At 34.1% G+C, this 19,705-nt stretch overlaps 1 protein-coding gene across 4 annotated transcripts in view; it reads right to left on the reverse strand.

Moving 5' to 3' along the window:
- Positions 1-2,145: 2,145 nt before the first annotated feature.
- The window catches only part of epha7 (eph receptor A7), a 109,502-nt gene continuing 91,942 nt past the window's right edge, over positions 2,146-19,705 (reverse strand). For 2 of the 4 annotated variants that reach the window (XM_073817038.1, XM_073817037.1), the window contains exons 10-17: positions 16,217-16,330; positions 15,620-15,805; positions 13,004-13,065; positions 12,604-12,813; positions 12,240-12,389; positions 7,788-7,981; positions 5,175-5,330; positions 2,146-4,916 (exon numbers count right to left, since the gene is read on the reverse strand). In XM_073817038.1, coding sequence (XP_073673139.1) covers positions 4,802-4,916; positions 5,175-5,330; positions 7,788-7,981; positions 12,240-12,389; positions 12,604-12,813; positions 13,004-13,065; positions 15,620-15,805; positions 16,217-16,330 — 1,187 coding nt within the window. In that variant the 3' untranslated portion in view covers positions 2,146-4,801. Of the gene's footprint in view, positions 4,917-5,174; positions 5,331-7,787; positions 7,982-12,239; positions 12,390-12,603; positions 12,814-13,003; positions 13,066-15,619; positions 15,806-16,216; positions 16,343-19,705 lie in introns of all 4 variants that reach the window. The other 2 variants (XM_073817036.1, XM_073817035.1) reach the window with 1 other exon arrangement.

A 19,705-nucleotide genomic window follows, 5' to 3' on the forward strand; every position in this document is an offset into this window, starting at 1 on the left:
TCCATCGCAATATTATTGGATATGACTGATTATGATTGGCTGTGATTGGTTCATGCGATAAATCCCTCCTCTATTCGTCACAAAACAGTCTGGATGAACAATATAATGGTATTAATGGGAAGACTAATTTTAAAAAAGTAAGTAAACAACTCACACTTAGATATCACTACTTTGTTACGACTAAAGTGGCATGAAAACATAACCTGTGGGAGTTTTTAGTGAGTTATCTTGCTGAAATTTAAAGTTAATCTCTGTCTTCGACCAATATTTACCAAGCTTTGATGAGTGATGACCCAAACAAATTGGTAAAAGTTAAGTATTAAAAAGAATAGCTGAACATAAGTTCACAAATATTGTTTAAAATGTAACTGCCTTGAGTTATTATTTTGGAATAAATGCAAATGTAAAACGCTAACTTGATGATATTCCTATTTGGCTTTAATAAATAGAATATTGGTTACATTGTAAATTACATTACATTGTTTTCTATTTCTGGTAGTTTAAGTAATGTTTAAGAAAGTGTGACTATGACATGCTCTTGCATTTGATTACAAAAAAAAGGACTTTGGCTCATTTCAGAACACCACCAAACACCACTGGTTAATATGGTGATAAATAAGGATAGTTACACATTTCCATCTGGGTACCAGTAATGTTTAAAAAAACTAAAGCAGTCTAAACAGTCAAAATTGTCAACAATGATGAGGATATTGGGTCCGCAGAGCCAAAGGCGAGTGGCTTCTAGGAACTTTTCTAAAAAACAGTCAAGCTCAAATTAGATACGAATTTTGAAAAGGTCGTATGTTTTATCAGACTATTATTTTTTAAGTTTACATACATAAGTATGGCAGAAAGCCATGTTCAGTGTTCTTTAAGTCTAGATCATTTTCTAAAAGTTTTTTAAAGTTTATGTTGTCTTTCCTTGCCATCTACAAATCATTTTCCCAATTTGAATGTTTATTTTAAAATGCTTTTAACATGATTTTAAAAATGTCGTCACAACCCTGGCATTGTTTTCTGCAGTGTTTTAGCAAAAGTATCGATCTATTTTGCTGCTCACTGTATCTCTGCTTCTGTTTTAAAAATAACCGCGTCATCCGCAGCTCTTAATGGCGCCTTGTTGTCTACAGAGAAGCAACGCTTATGGGAAGGGCTTGAATACCTGTTTGCCTTTAGATAAACTGATATTAGAGGATATAATGCTGAAAGATCATTACAAATGAAGCTGAGTGCTGGTATGAAGTGTTATGTTGTTTTGAAGCGCTGCTCACTTTAAGCTGGGTACACACCACAAGACAATCAGGCTGATTTTGGGCTGACTTCTCCAATCCTATGTAATGTTCGATTCATTGCTTTTTGTTTCATAGAAAGTCATATAGTATCAATATAATGCACCATTTACTTCCTAAAAGACCTTTTTTTTTTTGCAAGAGAACTTACATTTGTGAATATGAAATTTTGCATGTAAAAAATATGATTTATCATGTAGATGCTGTTCTGCAGGGAATAAATAATACAAGACATATTTCCATAACAAAACAAAATGATTATCAATATTTTGTACAATAAAATCAGATTTTGCCAAAATAGTTTTGCAAAAGGACAACGCTAAAATAATGTACCACTGTTTCAGATGTCATGGCAACTGACATAAAAGGAGCAACTAAAATCAATATCAGATTTCAATTTTACCAAATAATAATTTGCTGGGTAAATATTGATTAGGTATTAACAGAACCTTTTTTCCAAACAATAAGGTGTGTCAATTGATTCTGATATGAATAAACATAAGGCAAAGATAAACTGTATCTTAAAATAAAGTTCTTATAGAACTGTTGTGTGAAGTTTATTCTCAAGTCTCGAGAGATTTTGAGAGATTTCCCATGTTCAATTTGGGACACACCACACATTATAGGAGCAAAACAGTTAAATCTAGGATTTTTTTTGTCCTCATATTTGTGGTCTCTCACATTTGGAAGATTTTATAAGATTTTAAGTCTTTTAGTGTGAAACCAACAATATTTAGTCCGGCTGGAACCAAGTTGAGGTCTGGATCTGGACTGTGGTCCGCTATTTGAATATGCTATAAGTGATGGAAAAAGAAATAAAAGGCACAGACACGGCTATAGAGATTGCATTATATTTCCAAAAATATATGTACAGTCTATTACAAAGGTTACAAAGCAAAAGAAAAAAAATGGTCTATGTAACAAGAAATTGTCTAGGTAAATGACCATACTGGGGAAAATACTTTTTTTGACCAATGAATACTCTCCATACTCTTGTCACAGAAAAATAAATAATAAATCGACAATTCATTTGTACTGTACATTTTTCCAACCTAAAAGAGAAACGAAAAAATACTCTCCTAAAATGGAAACCTATTAGCTCTCTTTGGTCCTAAATGAGAAAGTATGTACAACTGAAAGAGTGAGGGTGACGAGAATCAGCTGCATGTGAGATAGAAAAATATAGTGCATTTTCAATGAGCTCACTACCGAGTACTGAAGTGAAAACAACAAAACAAAGAAAAGAAACCACAATTATAAATAAAATATACAAGTTGTACAGCTAGAACATATACAAATTGTCCTCTGGTTTGTGATTACTCTGACACAATCAACAGTGCTGAACTCTTTGGAATATTCCACTTCACTTTTTGTCTAGGTGGGCTCTCTAGCGTCTTTAATACCCTGCTGCACCGTGAACTCAATCAATCCACAGCGCAAACCGTCTTGACCATCAAACCAGAAAAGTTCCAAACGGCACAAAGCAGAAAAGGAGACAAAATTGACAGATTTGTCGTTGACCCGTACGGTGGCCTCAATGTGGGATTGATTGAATCCAGGCGTTAATCTCAAATTGGCTCAAATTGCTGTCTCTACAGGGGCCCCGGATCCGAACGGAGAGGGTAAGGGCCTGCGAGGGGCCTCCGGGAGGCCGGAGTGTGAGATCAGAGCGTGCGGGGAGGCTGATCCGAGTGACTGCGGCTACTGCCCAAGCTCTGGAGGTTTGTGCTGACCGAGAGCCTTTCCGCTCGCTTTCAATTCAAAGGCCTGGCGTAGACTCAATGCTGAGGTTAGCGAGATGGAAGGATAGCGGATCGGAGATGGGCCTCTGTGATCCACATGAGACAAACCAGTCACAGTAAACGATGAAGCGCCAAACGTTTGGCTAAATCCTCCAGCGATGGTGCGCTCCAACGGCTTCGCCTTCGCTTTCTTTCCAATCAAGAAAAATGCCACGTGTTGGCACAGTTAAAATGGCATTGGCTCTTCAAAATAATGAAAAAACATGCTGCGTGTGTGTTTAAAATGTGTCACATTTAGGTTTCATAGTAAATAAAGAGGTCTACAGTACTCCTTAACACTAAAATGCGTAACATTTAACTGTCAACGAAACATTCAGTTGAGAGTGGAAGGCTGTTATGGCACTAAAACTTGAGCGTAAACCCTGTCACATTTGAGCTCAGCACAACAAAAGGGTGGAAGAAACACGAGAGATCCTCGTATATAAATTCAACGACTCTCTTTGATCAAATGTCACAGCACCGCTGCTGATTTCCAAGCAGTGCGTGAGTAAAAGTCTATACAGCACCTCGAATTATTGCTCATATTGGTCAGTCTCTCCCCAACTCGGCCGTGATCTCACAAAAATCTAAGTAGCTAAAAATAAGAGCAATAGTTGACTTATTTTAAGGCAGTATTACTCCTTTACACCACAACATTGTATGATTTTAAAGTCAGTCGCCTGCTAGGAAACCGATACTAAACCAAAATCAAACGGTTGCCTAAATTAAAATAGCCTAACTTTTTTTTTTCTCCATCTTTATGGATGTATTTATGGTAAATAATATCAATATTAAAAAGTACACATTCAACAACAGCACTGATAAATCCATTCATGTGGTAAATATAAACTTATAAAGAATATTGCCACCGTTAATAGTTGTTCTTACATTAAAAAAAAGCTCCACCTGAAGTGGTTGCAATACTAATTCACATCTAAATTGTCTCGTAGGATCATAAAATATACCTAACCGTGTTCTCAAACACAACCGGCTGCTCTCGGGAGCTTTCTTGCTCGATATAAAAGACCGGGTCGGCCCGACTCTCAGGCTGGAGAGAGCTTCGTGTAAATAGTGCTGGCTGGAGAAATAGTGCTCAGCCTCTAGTTCTGGTTCTGTTTCTGTCTCTTTCCTTCCAGATGAGACGTTTTTTACCCTGTTGTCAGTTCCGTAACACAATCCGAGAAAACAAGCTAACACAAATCGATCGAGTAGAAGAGTAACGTCCCACATTGTCTTAATGCGGATATTTCAAACCAAAGCTCCTTGTGAACTCGATTTGCTTATTTTTATATCACCCTTGATTAAGAAAAAAAAGAAATCAGTGAAATCTATATGAGCAACTATGCGCAAATCAACCTTCTGTGACGATAAAGACGGTCCGTACAAAGCGTAAAAATCCTCTCGAATGCTCCGTCTCAATGACGCCACGAGTTCGCTAGAGCATCCAGAGGTCACTGTCCGTTTAGGATTCTCTCCCTCTCGCCTGTTTGCGTTTTCCACGTCTCTCCGCCTCTCGGTTTCCAGCACCTTGGCCAAAATCCTTCGCCAGCAACAAAGGAATGATTCTGTTCTGCCAGTTCTGGAAGGTTAATCTCACCGCAAGTTTGCGGAACGTTTTTTCGTTGTTGTTGGATTTGTTTTGTCATGTTTGTTTTGCGGTGTGACGCTCTTTGCGGTGCTGTCCTGGAGAGTTCTGGTTCATCCGACCGGGAAGGGCCGCGGACGCCCCCATCACACTTGAACGCCCGTCCCGTGAAGATGCAGCATCTGGGCTCTCATAGTCTGTATACTGCTCATGATCTTCTTCTGATGGCCCACCAAGGAGATTCCCAAACTCATTACATCCCTAAAGCAGAAACACAACGTTCATAAATCACGGCAATGGAGCATGAAGCGCCCGAGAGCTATTTCATTACCGAGGCAAAAAGGGAACTGAGAAAAGGCCATATTAAATACAACACGATGAGTCTGAGTCAAAGAGATTTGATTAAAATGCAGCGCAATGTCAGGATGGTATTGTGAGGGAGAGCTGAGGGCTGAAATTACTCTTAGAGAGATCATGCATTTCTATAGAGCGTGAAAGATCATAGCAAAGCGTTCTTACTCGATAGTCATTCTTGCGACAGATTCGAGCGAGCTGTAGCCGGCAGCTGTGAAGTTGCCCGCGTATCTCTCCATCTTGATGGCTTCCAACCACTCGCTGACCAATCGGAAAGAGGTGAAATCTGGAGTGTTCTGGTCAAGCAGTGGGCTTATGGGTCTGAGGAAAAGAAGAGACAAATATGAGTGCTATGAAGGCACAGTATCATTATTTCTTAGTACTGGTATATGATACTGTCCTCAGTTGACCTTTTATGCCATATGTATGTCTGTCTGTCTGTCTTTTAGGGCTGGGTTTTCACACAAATTATACTCTACAAGCTTGCAATTAACTTCGATTACGATTTTTTGGATCTATATCACGTACAGTACATGTCAAATTTTCTTAAGGGAAGACACCGCAGGCAAAAACTGTTTGGGCAAGTGTTTTTTCAGACTAGTAAAAAGAAAACATCCAAAAAACACTATTAAGTGTTTCTTTTATAGCACTTTATCTATTTGTGTCAATAGATTTCAATTACAATACATATTTTAAAAGGCTGTTTTCTCAAAACGAGTTTTTCTCCTACACTGAGCCATAAATCTCCACTTCAGTAGCACCAAACTTTACATTTTTATTCCTGTCTATATTCTGAAGGTTTTTACAGAAGTATTTGTTCATATATAATTTGCTTGATTTTATTCAACATCTTATACCCCAAAAATGGTAAAAAAAATAAAAATAAAATAATAATACATGTTTTTTTGTCTGATCAAAGTGTTTTTTGAATTATGGAGTGACAATCAGATACCCTAAATCCCCTCTGTAAAAACATTTGACTCTGATATGTAAAAAAATAAACAAGAATTTTGAAACTGACTTCATCCAGCAAACGAGTGCATATTTGCAAATAATGCCTCATTTGCGTATTTAAACCTAACATTTTAGAAAACTTGTTATACAAAAAATGCAATTATCAATGTAATCAATCAACTCGGTAAGTAAGGTGATAACTATTAGTTAATTTTTTACCCTATTCACCTGCAGTGTCTGGACTTAAGGAAAAAAAACAACAACAATCAACTAATGCTGTAAAATATCAGCTGTTTTTTTAATTTACATATTTCTACTCCAATTATTTTTTTGAACTATAACATTTAAATAAAAAACTTGATGGATTTATTCAAACTGAAATATTTAAGGCATATATTTAGCAAAATGCTCCTCTCTAGAGTTCTTATTTTTTTTCTAGCTGAGTAATGATTTTGTGGTGCACGAATATGTTTTTTATTTAAATTTTTATATTTTAGGTAAATGTGACGTTATGCGATGTATTGTTTACAAGCTGTTATATTGACATATGTGACCCTGGACCACAAAACCAGTCATAAGTGTAAATTTCTTACGTCATCTGAAAGCTGAGTAAATAAGCTTTCCATTGATATATTGTTTGTTAAAATAGGACAATGTTTGTCTGAGATACAACTATTTGAAAACCTGGAATCTGAGGGTGCAAAAAATCTAAATATTGAGAAAATCGCCTTAAAAGTTTTACAAATGAAGTTCTTAGCAATGCATATTACTAATCAAAAATTAAGTTTTTATATATTTATGGTAGAAAATTTACAATATCTTTATGGAACATGATCTTTACTTAATATGCTAATGATTTTTGGCACAAAAGAAAAATCGATAATTTTGACCCATACAATGTATTTTTGGCTATTGCTACAAATATACCCGTGCTACTTAAGACTGGTTTTGTGCTCCAGGGTCACATATTTGTGCAGTAGAAACACTGATTGAGCTTTATTATTGGATTATTTCATTTTTTATTTTCAATGTGCATCTAAATGCTAAACAGCACCAAAATGGCATTTATTGTTTGAATATTGTAATAAAATGGACAGAATTTGAAGCTCAAAGAAACGGAATGTTTACTTAATCGAGAAATATTTGAAGGCTGCATGCCATTGTTATAGTTTAATTTGTTAATTTAATAAACATTTTAAATAAGTAAAGATGAGTTCAATAGCATAATATTCTGAAATCTCTCTGATATTGGTATCATGCCAATCCTAACTCACAAGGATTACAGATAAAGACACATGGTTTATTGTATTTACATTGTAGCGATTTAGCACTGTTGCATTGCATTACTTGTAAAAGATGGTTGGATAGACCAATGGCTTCTTCCCAAAGTTTTAAAGGTCATATCTTCAATGTGAGATGCTGTTTCTGATTGTAAACACACTTCCTCTAGCTAATACTACGCTGGGGACTGGAGTTCCCACAAGGCTTTAAAGTCTCAAACACTCATTATGACAATTGATTTAAAGTCCTTGTTATCGAACATGAAGGCATGGAGGCTGTTTCGCTTTATTGATTCCCCGGGATTTATCTTTCATCAGTAAACCCTAGCGGATAAATCAAACGCCGGACAGATGGAATTGTTCGCAAATTTACTCGCGAACCAATAAAAGGGCTCAAAGACATTGGAGGGAGGTGCAGGAGTATAAAACATAACAGGCAACTTCCATGCGTCATAAAAGCAAAGCTGGTCTGTGAACGGCGTCGTTTTCCTTGAGCAGAGATGAATAACGGCGGGCAGTAAAAAAATCCAATGGGCGTCCTCACCGCGTACACGTTCCCATGGGTGTTTTTAAGGTGTTAGGATTGCGGATCATTTTGTCCAGGATGCCGACGATCTGGTCGAATTTGGGCCGGTCCGCTCGGTCTTTCTGCCAGCAGTCCAACATGAGCTGATGGAGGCCAGGAGGGCAGTCCATGGGGGCGGGAAGGCGATATCCCTCCTCTATAGCCTTTATGACCTGCCAGACAAAAGTGAGAGATTGAAAAGCTCTGAAAAAAAGACCTGGATATAAAAAGACGAGTAGCTTAGCCATTAGCATCCAGAAGAAAGAGCCTGCACCTCTAGCTCTCCATTTGCTCATCCTTTAATCAGGACTCTGTAAACAGCAGCTTTGCTGGATAAATCTGTTGTGGTTTACCTCCAGCATTACAAAGTACAACAGAGGAAAAGTAGGCTAACCAGATGTGATTATTCTAGCATCGGTTATTGGAGGGTGCATGAGCCCAAGGAAAGGGCACCGCTGAAACTGGATGGGAATGAAGCAAGCGCACTAAAAGCCGTCTGTTCAACAGCTGCTTGTGCCTGTCATACTATCATGAGTCTATTTAATTAACTAGCTAACAGGGTTATGGTTTAAACCAAAGATGAACGCTTTGTCACTTGGGTGTCTGTGCAGTCGACTGGCTCCACATGTCAGGGACCATAAAACAATAAAACAACCTGTTCTTTTATACACTAATATACACTGCTGCTCAAAAGATTCAGATCAGTAAGATTTTTAATGGTTTTTAAAGACGTTTCTTATGCTCATCAACGCTGCATTTATTTGATCAAAGAAACAGAAAAAAAATGAAATCTTATTTCAATTTAAAATAGCTGATTTGTATGTGAATATATTTTCAAATTTAATTTATGTACAAAATATGTATTATATTTTTTTTAAATATGTATTATAATGTTTAAAAAAGTATGCATTTTAATTATATATTATATGTTCAAAAACCATTTGATTTGAATGTATAAAATATTCATTTCTAATTAATAAAAAATACGTGTAATTAAACATATATACAACAGTTTTCTATGTGAATATATTTTAAAATGTAATTTATTTCTGCGATAAAATGCAAAATTTTCTGCATCATTACTTCAGTCTTTAGTGTCACATGATCCTTCACCTGTGAAACTTTTTTTTCACGATTCTTTGATCAATAAAAGGTTAAAAAGAACAGCAATTATTTCAAATAGAAATGTTTTCAAACAATATACACTACTTTTTAAAAGTTTGGGGTCGGTAATAACAAAGACAAGAAATTAATACTTTTATTCACCAAGGATGTGTTAAATTACTAAGAAAAGTGATAGCATAGATTTACATTGTTAGAAAATATTTATATTTTGAATAAATGCTATTCTTTTTAACTTATAAAAAAATATTTAGCACCACAACTGTTTTCCACATTGATAATTCTAATAATAAATCAGCATATTAGAATGATTTCTGAAGGATCATGTGACACTTAAGACTGGAGTAACAGCTGATGAAAATTTGACTTTGCATCACAGGAATAAATTACATTTTAAAGTAAATTAAAATAAAAAAAAAACATTATTTTATATAGTAAACACATTTAGCAAAATTAGAGTTTTTTTCTGCATTTTTCATCAAATAAACACAGCCTTGATGAGCATAAGAGACTTCTTTAAAAAAAAAAAAAAACTTTTGAGCAGCAGTATACACACACACAACAGATGTGTGGAATAAATTACATGACATAAATGACACAATATTAACTTTTACTGCATTTTTTATCAAATAAATCCAAACTAGCACCTAAATTGATAGAATTACTCGAATCTGAGTTGCCTAAACTAAACAGATAAAAGGCTTGTCCAGATCTATGATTTCCCCCTCGTCTACTCCCAAGGAATAGTATAGCAGACTGTTTATTTTCCCCAAATCCTCATCTGCTATTCTTGTCTTGTCTCTCCAAACAAGGCTTGAGCTACGGAAAGAAAAGTGTCAAAACAGAAAGAGTTGAAAAAATGTAAATATTTCCTTCTTTTTTAGCAGCCCTCAAGGAGTTGTTCGCCTCCTCCTCAAAAGGGTATAAAAACATCTGACGTTGAAGCCTGACAAGTAAGACTCCGCCGAGGCAAATGTTCGAACGCAAAAAATAATAACATTAAAGAGCGATACTGGTTATAGATACTAGCTAGGGTTCACTAGTGAGCCGAGAATTACAAATCATCATTAGTCTCACTGATAAGGGCTGTTTACCTTCTCTGAGGATGTTCAAGCTTGTGTCATTTTGACAAAGAATCTGCGTACACAAGACAAGTGCCTACATACAGCGGCAGATTAGCAACACTTCCCCTCATGCATATCGTTAGCCGTGACCGTATCTGAATTCAATCCGCTTCAACTCGAAAACCCCGCACGCATGTGATCAGAATGATGAACGGCACTTTGCTGTCCCGATTTCTCTGAGACAAAAGCTCAGGCTGCAGATTGTTCGGTAGGTTTTGCATGGCTAAGCAGATATCTTTGAATTGATTGAACTCCGCTAATGATGAATTTGGCTCGCATTATCATTTCTCATTATAAAGGTTGAAAGTGTAGCAGAATGCAAAAAGGAGTTCTACAAGCAAAACACTCTATTCGTTTCCGCAGATCCATTAAACCTTTTTATCCTTAAAATGTATCATTAAAACAAGGTCACTCCTGACACCTGTGTTGATATCCAGCTGGAAAATTCAAAGTGTCAGACGTGCTAACATTTGAATACCTACAGATTATGTTCACAGACCTAAAAAGTAGGTCTTTTTGTTCAAGCTGTGGATTTACGAGACCATAAAGTAAGCGAACGAACTAGAGACTTGTCTTTTTTTCTCTCCTAAAAGTGCCTTGATGACATGCTGTATATGAAAGGATGTGGAAAGAATTTCAGTTTCCGACTTTTTAATTTAAACCGCATGAGAAGCGTTTGAAAGTGATCAAATATGTATAACGGCTGCATTAAAAAAAAAATGAATTAATGTAGAAGGAATTTAAAACCAGATGATCACAGAACTAACATATGCCTTGATGCACTGGAGTAGTGATGACTGGCAAACTGATATTGTGTATAGCTGGTTTACTGATGATTTAGTGTAAGCATGATTTAAAAATATGTATATATAAAATATGTATTCTACATTCATACATATTCTACATTCATTTGTATATTTTATATATTATTATATGCATTGTTTACATTATTGTGTACTATAACACAATTATTCAGTAATAATAATATTTTTTCTGTATTTTTATATTATATTATATGTTCAGAAACCATTTGATTTGAATGTACAAAATATGTATTATAATAAATGTAAAATATGTATTAGAATTTTTACAAAGTATTTTGTATGTATTCTTGTATTATATTGTTATATTATATTTTCAGAAAAAAACATTTGATTTGAATGTACAAAATATGTATTATAATTAATTAAAAATATGTAAAATATAAATATAAAACATATTTTTTCACAAATATTTTTCTGTATTTTTATATTATATTTTACTTTCAGAAACCATTGGATTTGAATGTATAAAATATGTATTATAATTTAAAAATATATTTTATATTCAATTATATTGTATTATTATATGTTCAGAAACCATTTGATTTGACTGATAAAATCTGTATTATAATAAATGTAAAATATGTATTATAATTTTTACAAATATTTTTCTATATTTCTCTATTATATTATATGTTCAGAAACCATTTGATTTGAATATACAAATCTGTATTATAATAAATATAAAATATGTATTATAATTTTTACAAATTATTTTGTATATATTCTAATATTATATTTTTTAGAAACCATTAGATTTTTCTGTATTTTAATATCACATTATATTATATGTTCAGAAACCATTAGATTTGAATGTACAAAATATGTATTATAATAAATGAAAATATGTATTAATTTTGACAAATATCTTTCTGTATTTTAATATTACATGTTCAGAAACTATTTGATTTGAATGTACAAAATACGTATTAAAATTAAAAATATGTATCATAATTTTTACAAATATTTTTCTATATTATAACATATGTTCAGAAACCATTTGATTTAAATGTACAAAATATGTATTATAATTAATAACCAATGTATATATATTTTTCTGTATTTTTATATTATATGTTCAGAAACCATTTGGTTTCAATGTACAAAATATGTATTATAATTAATTAAAATATGTATTATAATTTTTGTCTATATTTAATATTTGTCTGTATTTTTATATTATATTATATTATTATGTTATATGTTCAGAAACTATTTGATTTGAATGTACAAAATTTGCATTATAATAAATGTAAAATATGTAATATATATATTTTTTTACTATTTTTTTTAATGTATTTTTATATACTAACCATTTGATTTGAATATACATAACATTGATCTGTACAAAACCAGTAACTCACGTCTTGATTGGACATGTCCCAGTAAGGTCGTTCTCCGTAGGACATGACCTCCCACATGACAATCCCGTAGCTCCATACATCACTAGCTGAGGTGAATTTCCGATACTGGATAGCTTCCATCGCTGTCCACCGAACTGGGATCTTTCCACCCTGTTTAGTAAAGTGAGTAAAATTCACAATCAGTACACTGTGCGAAGACTTGGAGAGCACTGTATTGATGCTCAGCACCATTCTAGCATCACAATGCAGCACAGACAGTATCTATATTTGTACTCCTATCTGATGCGCAGATTGATTTGTTTATTCTGAGAGCGCCTTGGGTTTCCAAAGCAGGTATGAAGAGACAGCGGCTTAATTGACTCACCGTCGTGGTGTAGACAGCTTCGGGATCGTCGTCAATCACTCTGGACAGGCCGAAGTCGGACACTTTACATACGAGATTGCTGTTGACAAGGATGTTTCGCGCCGCCAGATCGCGATGGACGTAGCCCATGTCTGAGAGGTATCTCATGCCGGCCGCGATTCCGCGCAGCATCCCCACCAACTGAATCACAGTGAACTGCCCATCATGCTTCTGCGTGAGCACAAACAGAAAAACGTTGTCTATCCATCACAGACGCACGCTCCATCCTCCACGTGGGGGGGCTGACAGTAACACGGCCCGAGAACGAGCAACCAAATGGCAAATCGCAGTGGGTGTAATGAACAGAACAGAGAAGATATTGTATTCACTGACCAGATTGTCTAGGGTGGTTTATACGTACCCTGAGGAATGCGTCTAATGAGCCATTTTCCATGTATTCAATTACTATCATGACTGGTTTTCCTGAAAGAGCAAAGAACAGACTCCATTAAAGTGAAGTGCGGCCAACACACACTGTATGAAAGCGGTAATGAGAAACAATTCGCAGACAATTCTACAACACTGGATTCACTTTAGTCTGTCGACCGGGCTTTTCATAAACCCTTTTGGAGTGTACGCTCTCCAAAAATAATAATAAACGACCCTGAGCCACAAATAATATTATCCGAATTACAAGATCAAATCATAACAATGTGACTTCACAACTGAGTTTACGGTAAGCTGTAACTCTCCTGAGTTTGAAAGTTTAATAGTACGCTTTAAAAGTTCAATTTCAGTCAGAATAAAACCATGATTGGTCTTGTTTAAATGTCACGTAAACACTTTAGTCTGACTCAAATCGCAGCGGTATGCTTTTTACAAAATCAGGCTTAGATAATGGCATTCATCGCACTATAACTGGCCTTGTCTTTTTGGATGTGGTTGACCAACCTTTGTGAAAAAGGAATAGACTTTAGCATGATCTTAAATGATTCGTTCACTTCTAGACTGAGAATTTCCTGACAGTTTACTCACCCTTATGTCATCCAAGATGTTCATGTCTGTCTTTCTTCAGTCAAAAAACAAAAACAAATGAAGGTTTTAGAGGAAAACATTCCAGGATTTTCTTCATATAGTGGCTCTCAATGGGGATCATTGGGTTGAAGGTCCAAATTGCTGTTTCAAATGTTTTTACACAATCCCAGGAGAGGAATAAGGGTCTTATCTAGCAAAATTATGTCATTTTCTAAAAAAAGATAAAAATACTTTTTAACCAGATATGCTCATCTTGTTTACGCATTACATAATAATGTAGGAAAGATATCAACCCAGTGTTTACAAAGCAAAGGTGCAAAGAAAGTCAAATGTCCTTTAGGTCAAACAACGATGTTGGGTAATTTTCAAGTTTTTTGAACCATTACACAGACGAAGAACTAACCGAGTGTGACCTTTCCAATGTGATTGCATAATGCATGAAGTCAAGATGAGCATTTGTGGTTAAACAGTAAATAAACTTTTATTTTCTTTTAGAAAATGACTGCTTGTTTCGCTAGAATAGACCCTTGTTCCTCGGCTGGGATCGTGAAGAGCCATTTAAAGCTGCATTAAAACTGACCTTCAACCTATTGGCTCCCATTGAAGTCCACTATATGGTGAGAAATCCTGTTATATGGAGAAATCCACATTTTTCTCAAAAACCTTCATTTTCGACCGAAGAAAGAAAGACATGAACATCTTGGATGACAAAGGGGTGCACTGCAAAAAATGCTTTTCTTACTTAGACTTTTTGTCTTGTTTCCAGCCAAAATATCTAAAAATTATTAAATCAAGAAGGAGTTTCTAGATGAGTAAATATGATTGTCTTTTTTTTTTTTTCAGAAAAAAACAAGTCAAAATTATGTGCGTTTTTGCTTAGAATAAGCAAACTAATCTGCCAAGGGGGTAAGCAAAAACAGAAAACAAGATATTTTTTCTTACCCCATTGGCAGATTATTTTACTTGTTATTTTGCTTGTTTCTGAAAACAAGAAAATCATATTTACACGTCTAGAAAATCCTTCTTGATTTAAGAATTTTTAGATATTTTGGCTGGAAACATGACAAAAAAATCTAAGTAAGAAAAGCATTTTTTGCAGTGTGAGTAAATTATCTGTAAATTTTTGTTCTGGAAGTGAACTTCTCCTTTAATCTCCTGTCAACACATAATAAATGTACTTTAAAGTATCAAAACATCTCAAGAGCCCCAAAATCACCTCAGACCCCAAAGGGTTCAAATACACTTAAAGGAGAAGATCACTTTCAGAACAAAAAAAGTACAGATAATGTGCTCACCCCCTTGTCATCCAAGATGTTTATGTCTTTCTTTCTTCAGTTGTAAAGAAATGATGTTTTTTGAGGAAAACATTTAAGGATTTCTCTCCATATAATGGGCTTCTATGGTGCCCCTGAGTTTGAACTTCCTAAATGCAGCTTCAAATGGCTCTAAATGATCTCAGCCAAGGAAGAAGGGTCTTATCTAGCGAAACGATCAGTTATTTTCTAAAAGCATTTACAATAAATATACTTTTTAATCACACAGAGCTAGACAAGACGAGCATTTGAGGTTAAAAAGTATAGAAATTGTACATGTTTTTAGAAAATAACCGATCGTTTCGCTAGATAAGACTCTTCTTCCTCGGCTGGGATCGTTTAGAGACATTTAAAGCTGCATTTTATAAGTTCAAACTCTGGGGCACCATAGAAGTCCATTATATGGAGAGAAATCCTGAAATGTTTTCCTCAAAAAACTATTTCCTTACGACTGAAGAAAGAAAGAAAGAAAGAAAGAAAGAAAGAAAGAAAGAAAGAAAGAAAGAAAGAAAGAAAGAAAGAAAGAAAGAAAGAAAGAAAGAAAGAAAGAAAGAAAGAAAGAAAGAAAGGGGGTGAGTACATTATCTGTAAATTTTTGTTCTGAAAGTGAACTACTCCTTTAAGGGGCCTTTAATTAATATTATATTATCTCCAGCACTCAAAGCACATGAACTTCATAAACCGCCCACCTCTGGTGACGACGCCCTCCAGATGGACCACGTTCGGATGATCAAACTGGCCCATTATGCTGGCCTCGCACAGGAAGTCCCGCCTTTGTTTTTCAGTGTAGCCTACTTTCAGCGTTTTTATGGCCACCGAAACGTCCCTCTTCCCCGGCAGCTTGAGTCGTCCGCTGCACACCTCTCCAAACTCTCCTGTGAAGCACACAACCACCCGCAAGCTGAGTTCCAGAGATCCGGGCCACGTTTGACACCGTTACCTGTAGCTGCCGCCTAATGCATATCAGTCAGCAGGATTCAGCGTTACACGATGCTATGCATCAGTACACAGGGGAGTGCAAGCGAGAGAGCAGATAATTGGACATGCTATATAGAGGACACTCATATGGTTTGTAACTAAAGAGATGCGGCAGCAATTCATCAATGGCGATGCATTTATGTGCATCCTGGCCTTAAGAGTAGACATATTAATTATAAACCAATCCTACAGCAGCGCTATCAATAACAAGGGGCCAGAGAGTCGCTCAGGCCGCCATCGAGAGTGTAAATATTTGGTTGTCACTGTGATAAATGAGAGGCAGCGGAGAAGACAAGGGAAGAGCTCACCTGCGCCGATAACCCTCTCAATCTTGATGCAAGAGGCGTCCAGCTCCTTGGCGAACTGATGGACAGCCCTGTTGGGGTCCTCGTAGGTTTCGGGGTCAATGTAGGTTTTGGTGCCTGGAAATTTAACTGTAGAAGGGTAAGAGGATTACTGTTACGATTAAATATGCACGCCGCACACACACAGAGCCCTTGACGGACGGATGCGATTACCGGAGGCTAGAGACACGGGGGCTGTGGGCTAAACAGCACACTGTGATGGAAGATAGCATGTCAAAAGGTCTCTTTCATCAAATAATAAAACCTATGCTTTTATTTTTCCCACATATTTCATGAAAGCGCTATTACATTTTCTTGTTAACCTTCTCACAATGGAGCCGAAAGGGTATTAGCCGTACAGCATGGCAGCAGCATTCGTAGCTGTCACTCATTGGATAATGGGTTTCGCAAGACTGAACTATTCGTTTGAATGCTGAGAAAGAACATTTCACTGCGTATGACCGTCAAACAAACACAATTATTGCAAGACTATTATTTTTCTTCTTTGCCTTCTTAACATTAATACTATTAACACTTGTTATGAGTGTTAATAACATTGATTAATTAATTATTCATTGTTGTTGTTGTTAATAAGAATAATAAATATGTAAATGTAATATTGAGCACGATCAACATTCAACAATTACAATATTAATAGTTATGAGTGTAATTATTAATTATTTAAATTAATTATTAAAATGCAATTAAATACAAATAGTTAAATATATAAATAAATATTTAAATGTAATATTTAGCATAATCAACATTCAACAATTACAATTTTATTATTACTAGCACCAATTTTATTAATAATTATCAGTGTTATTAATAATTATGTAAATAATGCAATTGATTAAATTAATTACTCATTGTAAAAACTAGTATTGTTAATTAATATATAATATATAAATATATAATATTTACAAACATCAGCATTCAACAATTATAATATTTATAATTATAATTAATTATAATATATATATATATATATATATATATATATATATATTATGTTAATAATTAAATAATTTAAATACATAAAATATAATATTTACAAACAACAACATTCAACTATTATATTATTATTAACATTCATATTATTAATAATTATTTGTTATTAGGCATTATACTAATGATAACATTGGTTAATTAATTATTCATAGTATCACTTGTTAATAATAATAATACTAATACTAATACTACTAATAATGATAAATATTTGAATAAATAAATATGTATGTAAATGTAATATTTAACATCAACATTTAACAATTACAATATTATTATTATCACATTATTATTATATGAAATATAATATTAAACAACATACAATTAAACAATTATATTATTATTTACATTAATAATAATAATAATAATAATAAGAATAAGAAGAATAATTATAAGAATTAAATTATCAACTATAAACAATTACATTATTATTATTATTATTATTAGCATCACTATTTTTAATAGTTATTAATGTTATTATTAATTGTTTTAATAACATCAATGATGGAATTAATTATTCATTGTAAAAACTATTATTATTGTTAACAATAAAATATTTAAATACATACAATCTAATGTACAAAGAACAACATACAATTCAACAATTATATTACTATTAACATTAATATTATTAATGATTATTTGTTATTATGAATTATACTAATGATAACATTGATTAATTAATTATTCATAGTAACAGCTGTTGATAATAATTTAAATATTTAAATGTAATTTAACATTATCAACATTCAACAATTACAATATTATTATTATTATTATTATTATTATTATTATTAGCATCACTATTTTTAATAGTTATTAATGTTATTATTAATTGTTTTAATAACATCAATGATATAATTAATTGTTCATTGTAAAAACTATTATTATTGTTAACAATAAAATATTTAAATACATACAATCTAATGTACAAAGAACAACATACAATTCAACAATTATATTACTATTAACATTAATATTATTAATGATTATTTGTTATTATGAATTATACTAATGATAACATTGATTAATTATTCATAGTAACAGCTGTTGATAATAATGTAAATATTTACATGTAATTTAACATTATCAACATTCAACAATTACAATATTATTATTATTATTATTATTTGCATAAATAGTTATTAATGTCATTATTAATTATTTTAATAATGTCATTGATGCAATTAATTATGCATTGTAACAACGTATTATTGTTAATAATAAAATGTTTAAATATATACAATCTAATATGTACAAAGAACAAAATAAAATGCAACAATCATATTATTACTCAAATTAATTTTATTAATAACTATATGTTATTATGAATTATACTAATAATATTAATTATTAACAGTAATAACTAAATCATTAATTGTATTATTAATTGTTAGTAATTTGTAATAATATTAATATTATTGTTGTCAATAATTATTTGAATAAAACACTAATTATATGAATATATTGTAAAGCCCAGTGAGCAATATGTGACTTTCTTTTATCCGCATGCAACACTTTGGGCCCAATTAATGTGTTCGCCCAGTTTTACTATCTAATCAAATCCTATAATTACATTGCTACCTGTCAACTTCAACATTAAGCTCCGTTTAATGAGATGCAAAAACTAATAGGCTACATCACGCTGGGATGAAAACGACTAAAATGGACTGTTGCTAACGAGTAATTAAATTACTAATTTGCAACAAAAGCAATGCCCAGGAACAGGGAGAGAGCTTTTTCCTAATATCCCCCATCTCCTTCACGGCCTACACGAAGACATTAACGAAATGGCCGGCATTGTGCTCCAGTCATATGCAAAGACAGCTGATATTTCCCTTCTTCTCGCCTGCTATAATTGCTTCGTCCATCTAGGCTGTCAGTAAATCTGATAGAACGTGTTTATCACTGTTGGCCGCACAACACGAGCAACAAATTGGGCGTGCGAGTGCGCCGCACCTTATCTGCCTTTTGTCAAACCAGCTAGTGAGCTTTTCCGTAGTCGAGCGGCTTCTCTTCATAAGCAGATGTTGTCTGTAGCGTCTGGTGCTGTTTTTGGCAGGGCTGCGGCGAGAATATGGCAAGCGGTAAGCCTTAGCGTGTGGGCAAGAACGCTAGTGAGCTTGAGCTGCCCCTGTACAAGCAAGCTGTGCCACCTTGAACCTTTGTTTCCAAATCAGCAGTTTGCCTACAGCACTGATCATTAGCAGAGCAAGTCTAGGGAGGCCGTCGCCAGCGCTATCTCCAGGGGCTTCATTAGGGACTGCTGAGAGAAAACATCTTACTGGCCGAGAGGCCTGGGTGCAAGGGTTCAGTATCCAGAAAAGTCAAGCACCTAGAGAAACATCGCTAGGCTGACAGCTCTGAAAGCTCTCTTTAGATGGAGATCTGGAGTTGAGGGCAGGTTTCTGTAGGGTTATGGCCTAGCTTTACACCACAGGCGAT

This window comes from Garra rufa, chromosome 13 (genome assembly GCF_049309525.1).
Source record: "Garra rufa chromosome 13, GarRuf1.0, whole genome shotgun sequence".
In the NCBI taxonomy this organism is placed as follows: Eukaryota; Metazoa; Chordata; class Actinopteri; order Cypriniformes; family Cyprinidae; genus Garra; species Garra rufa.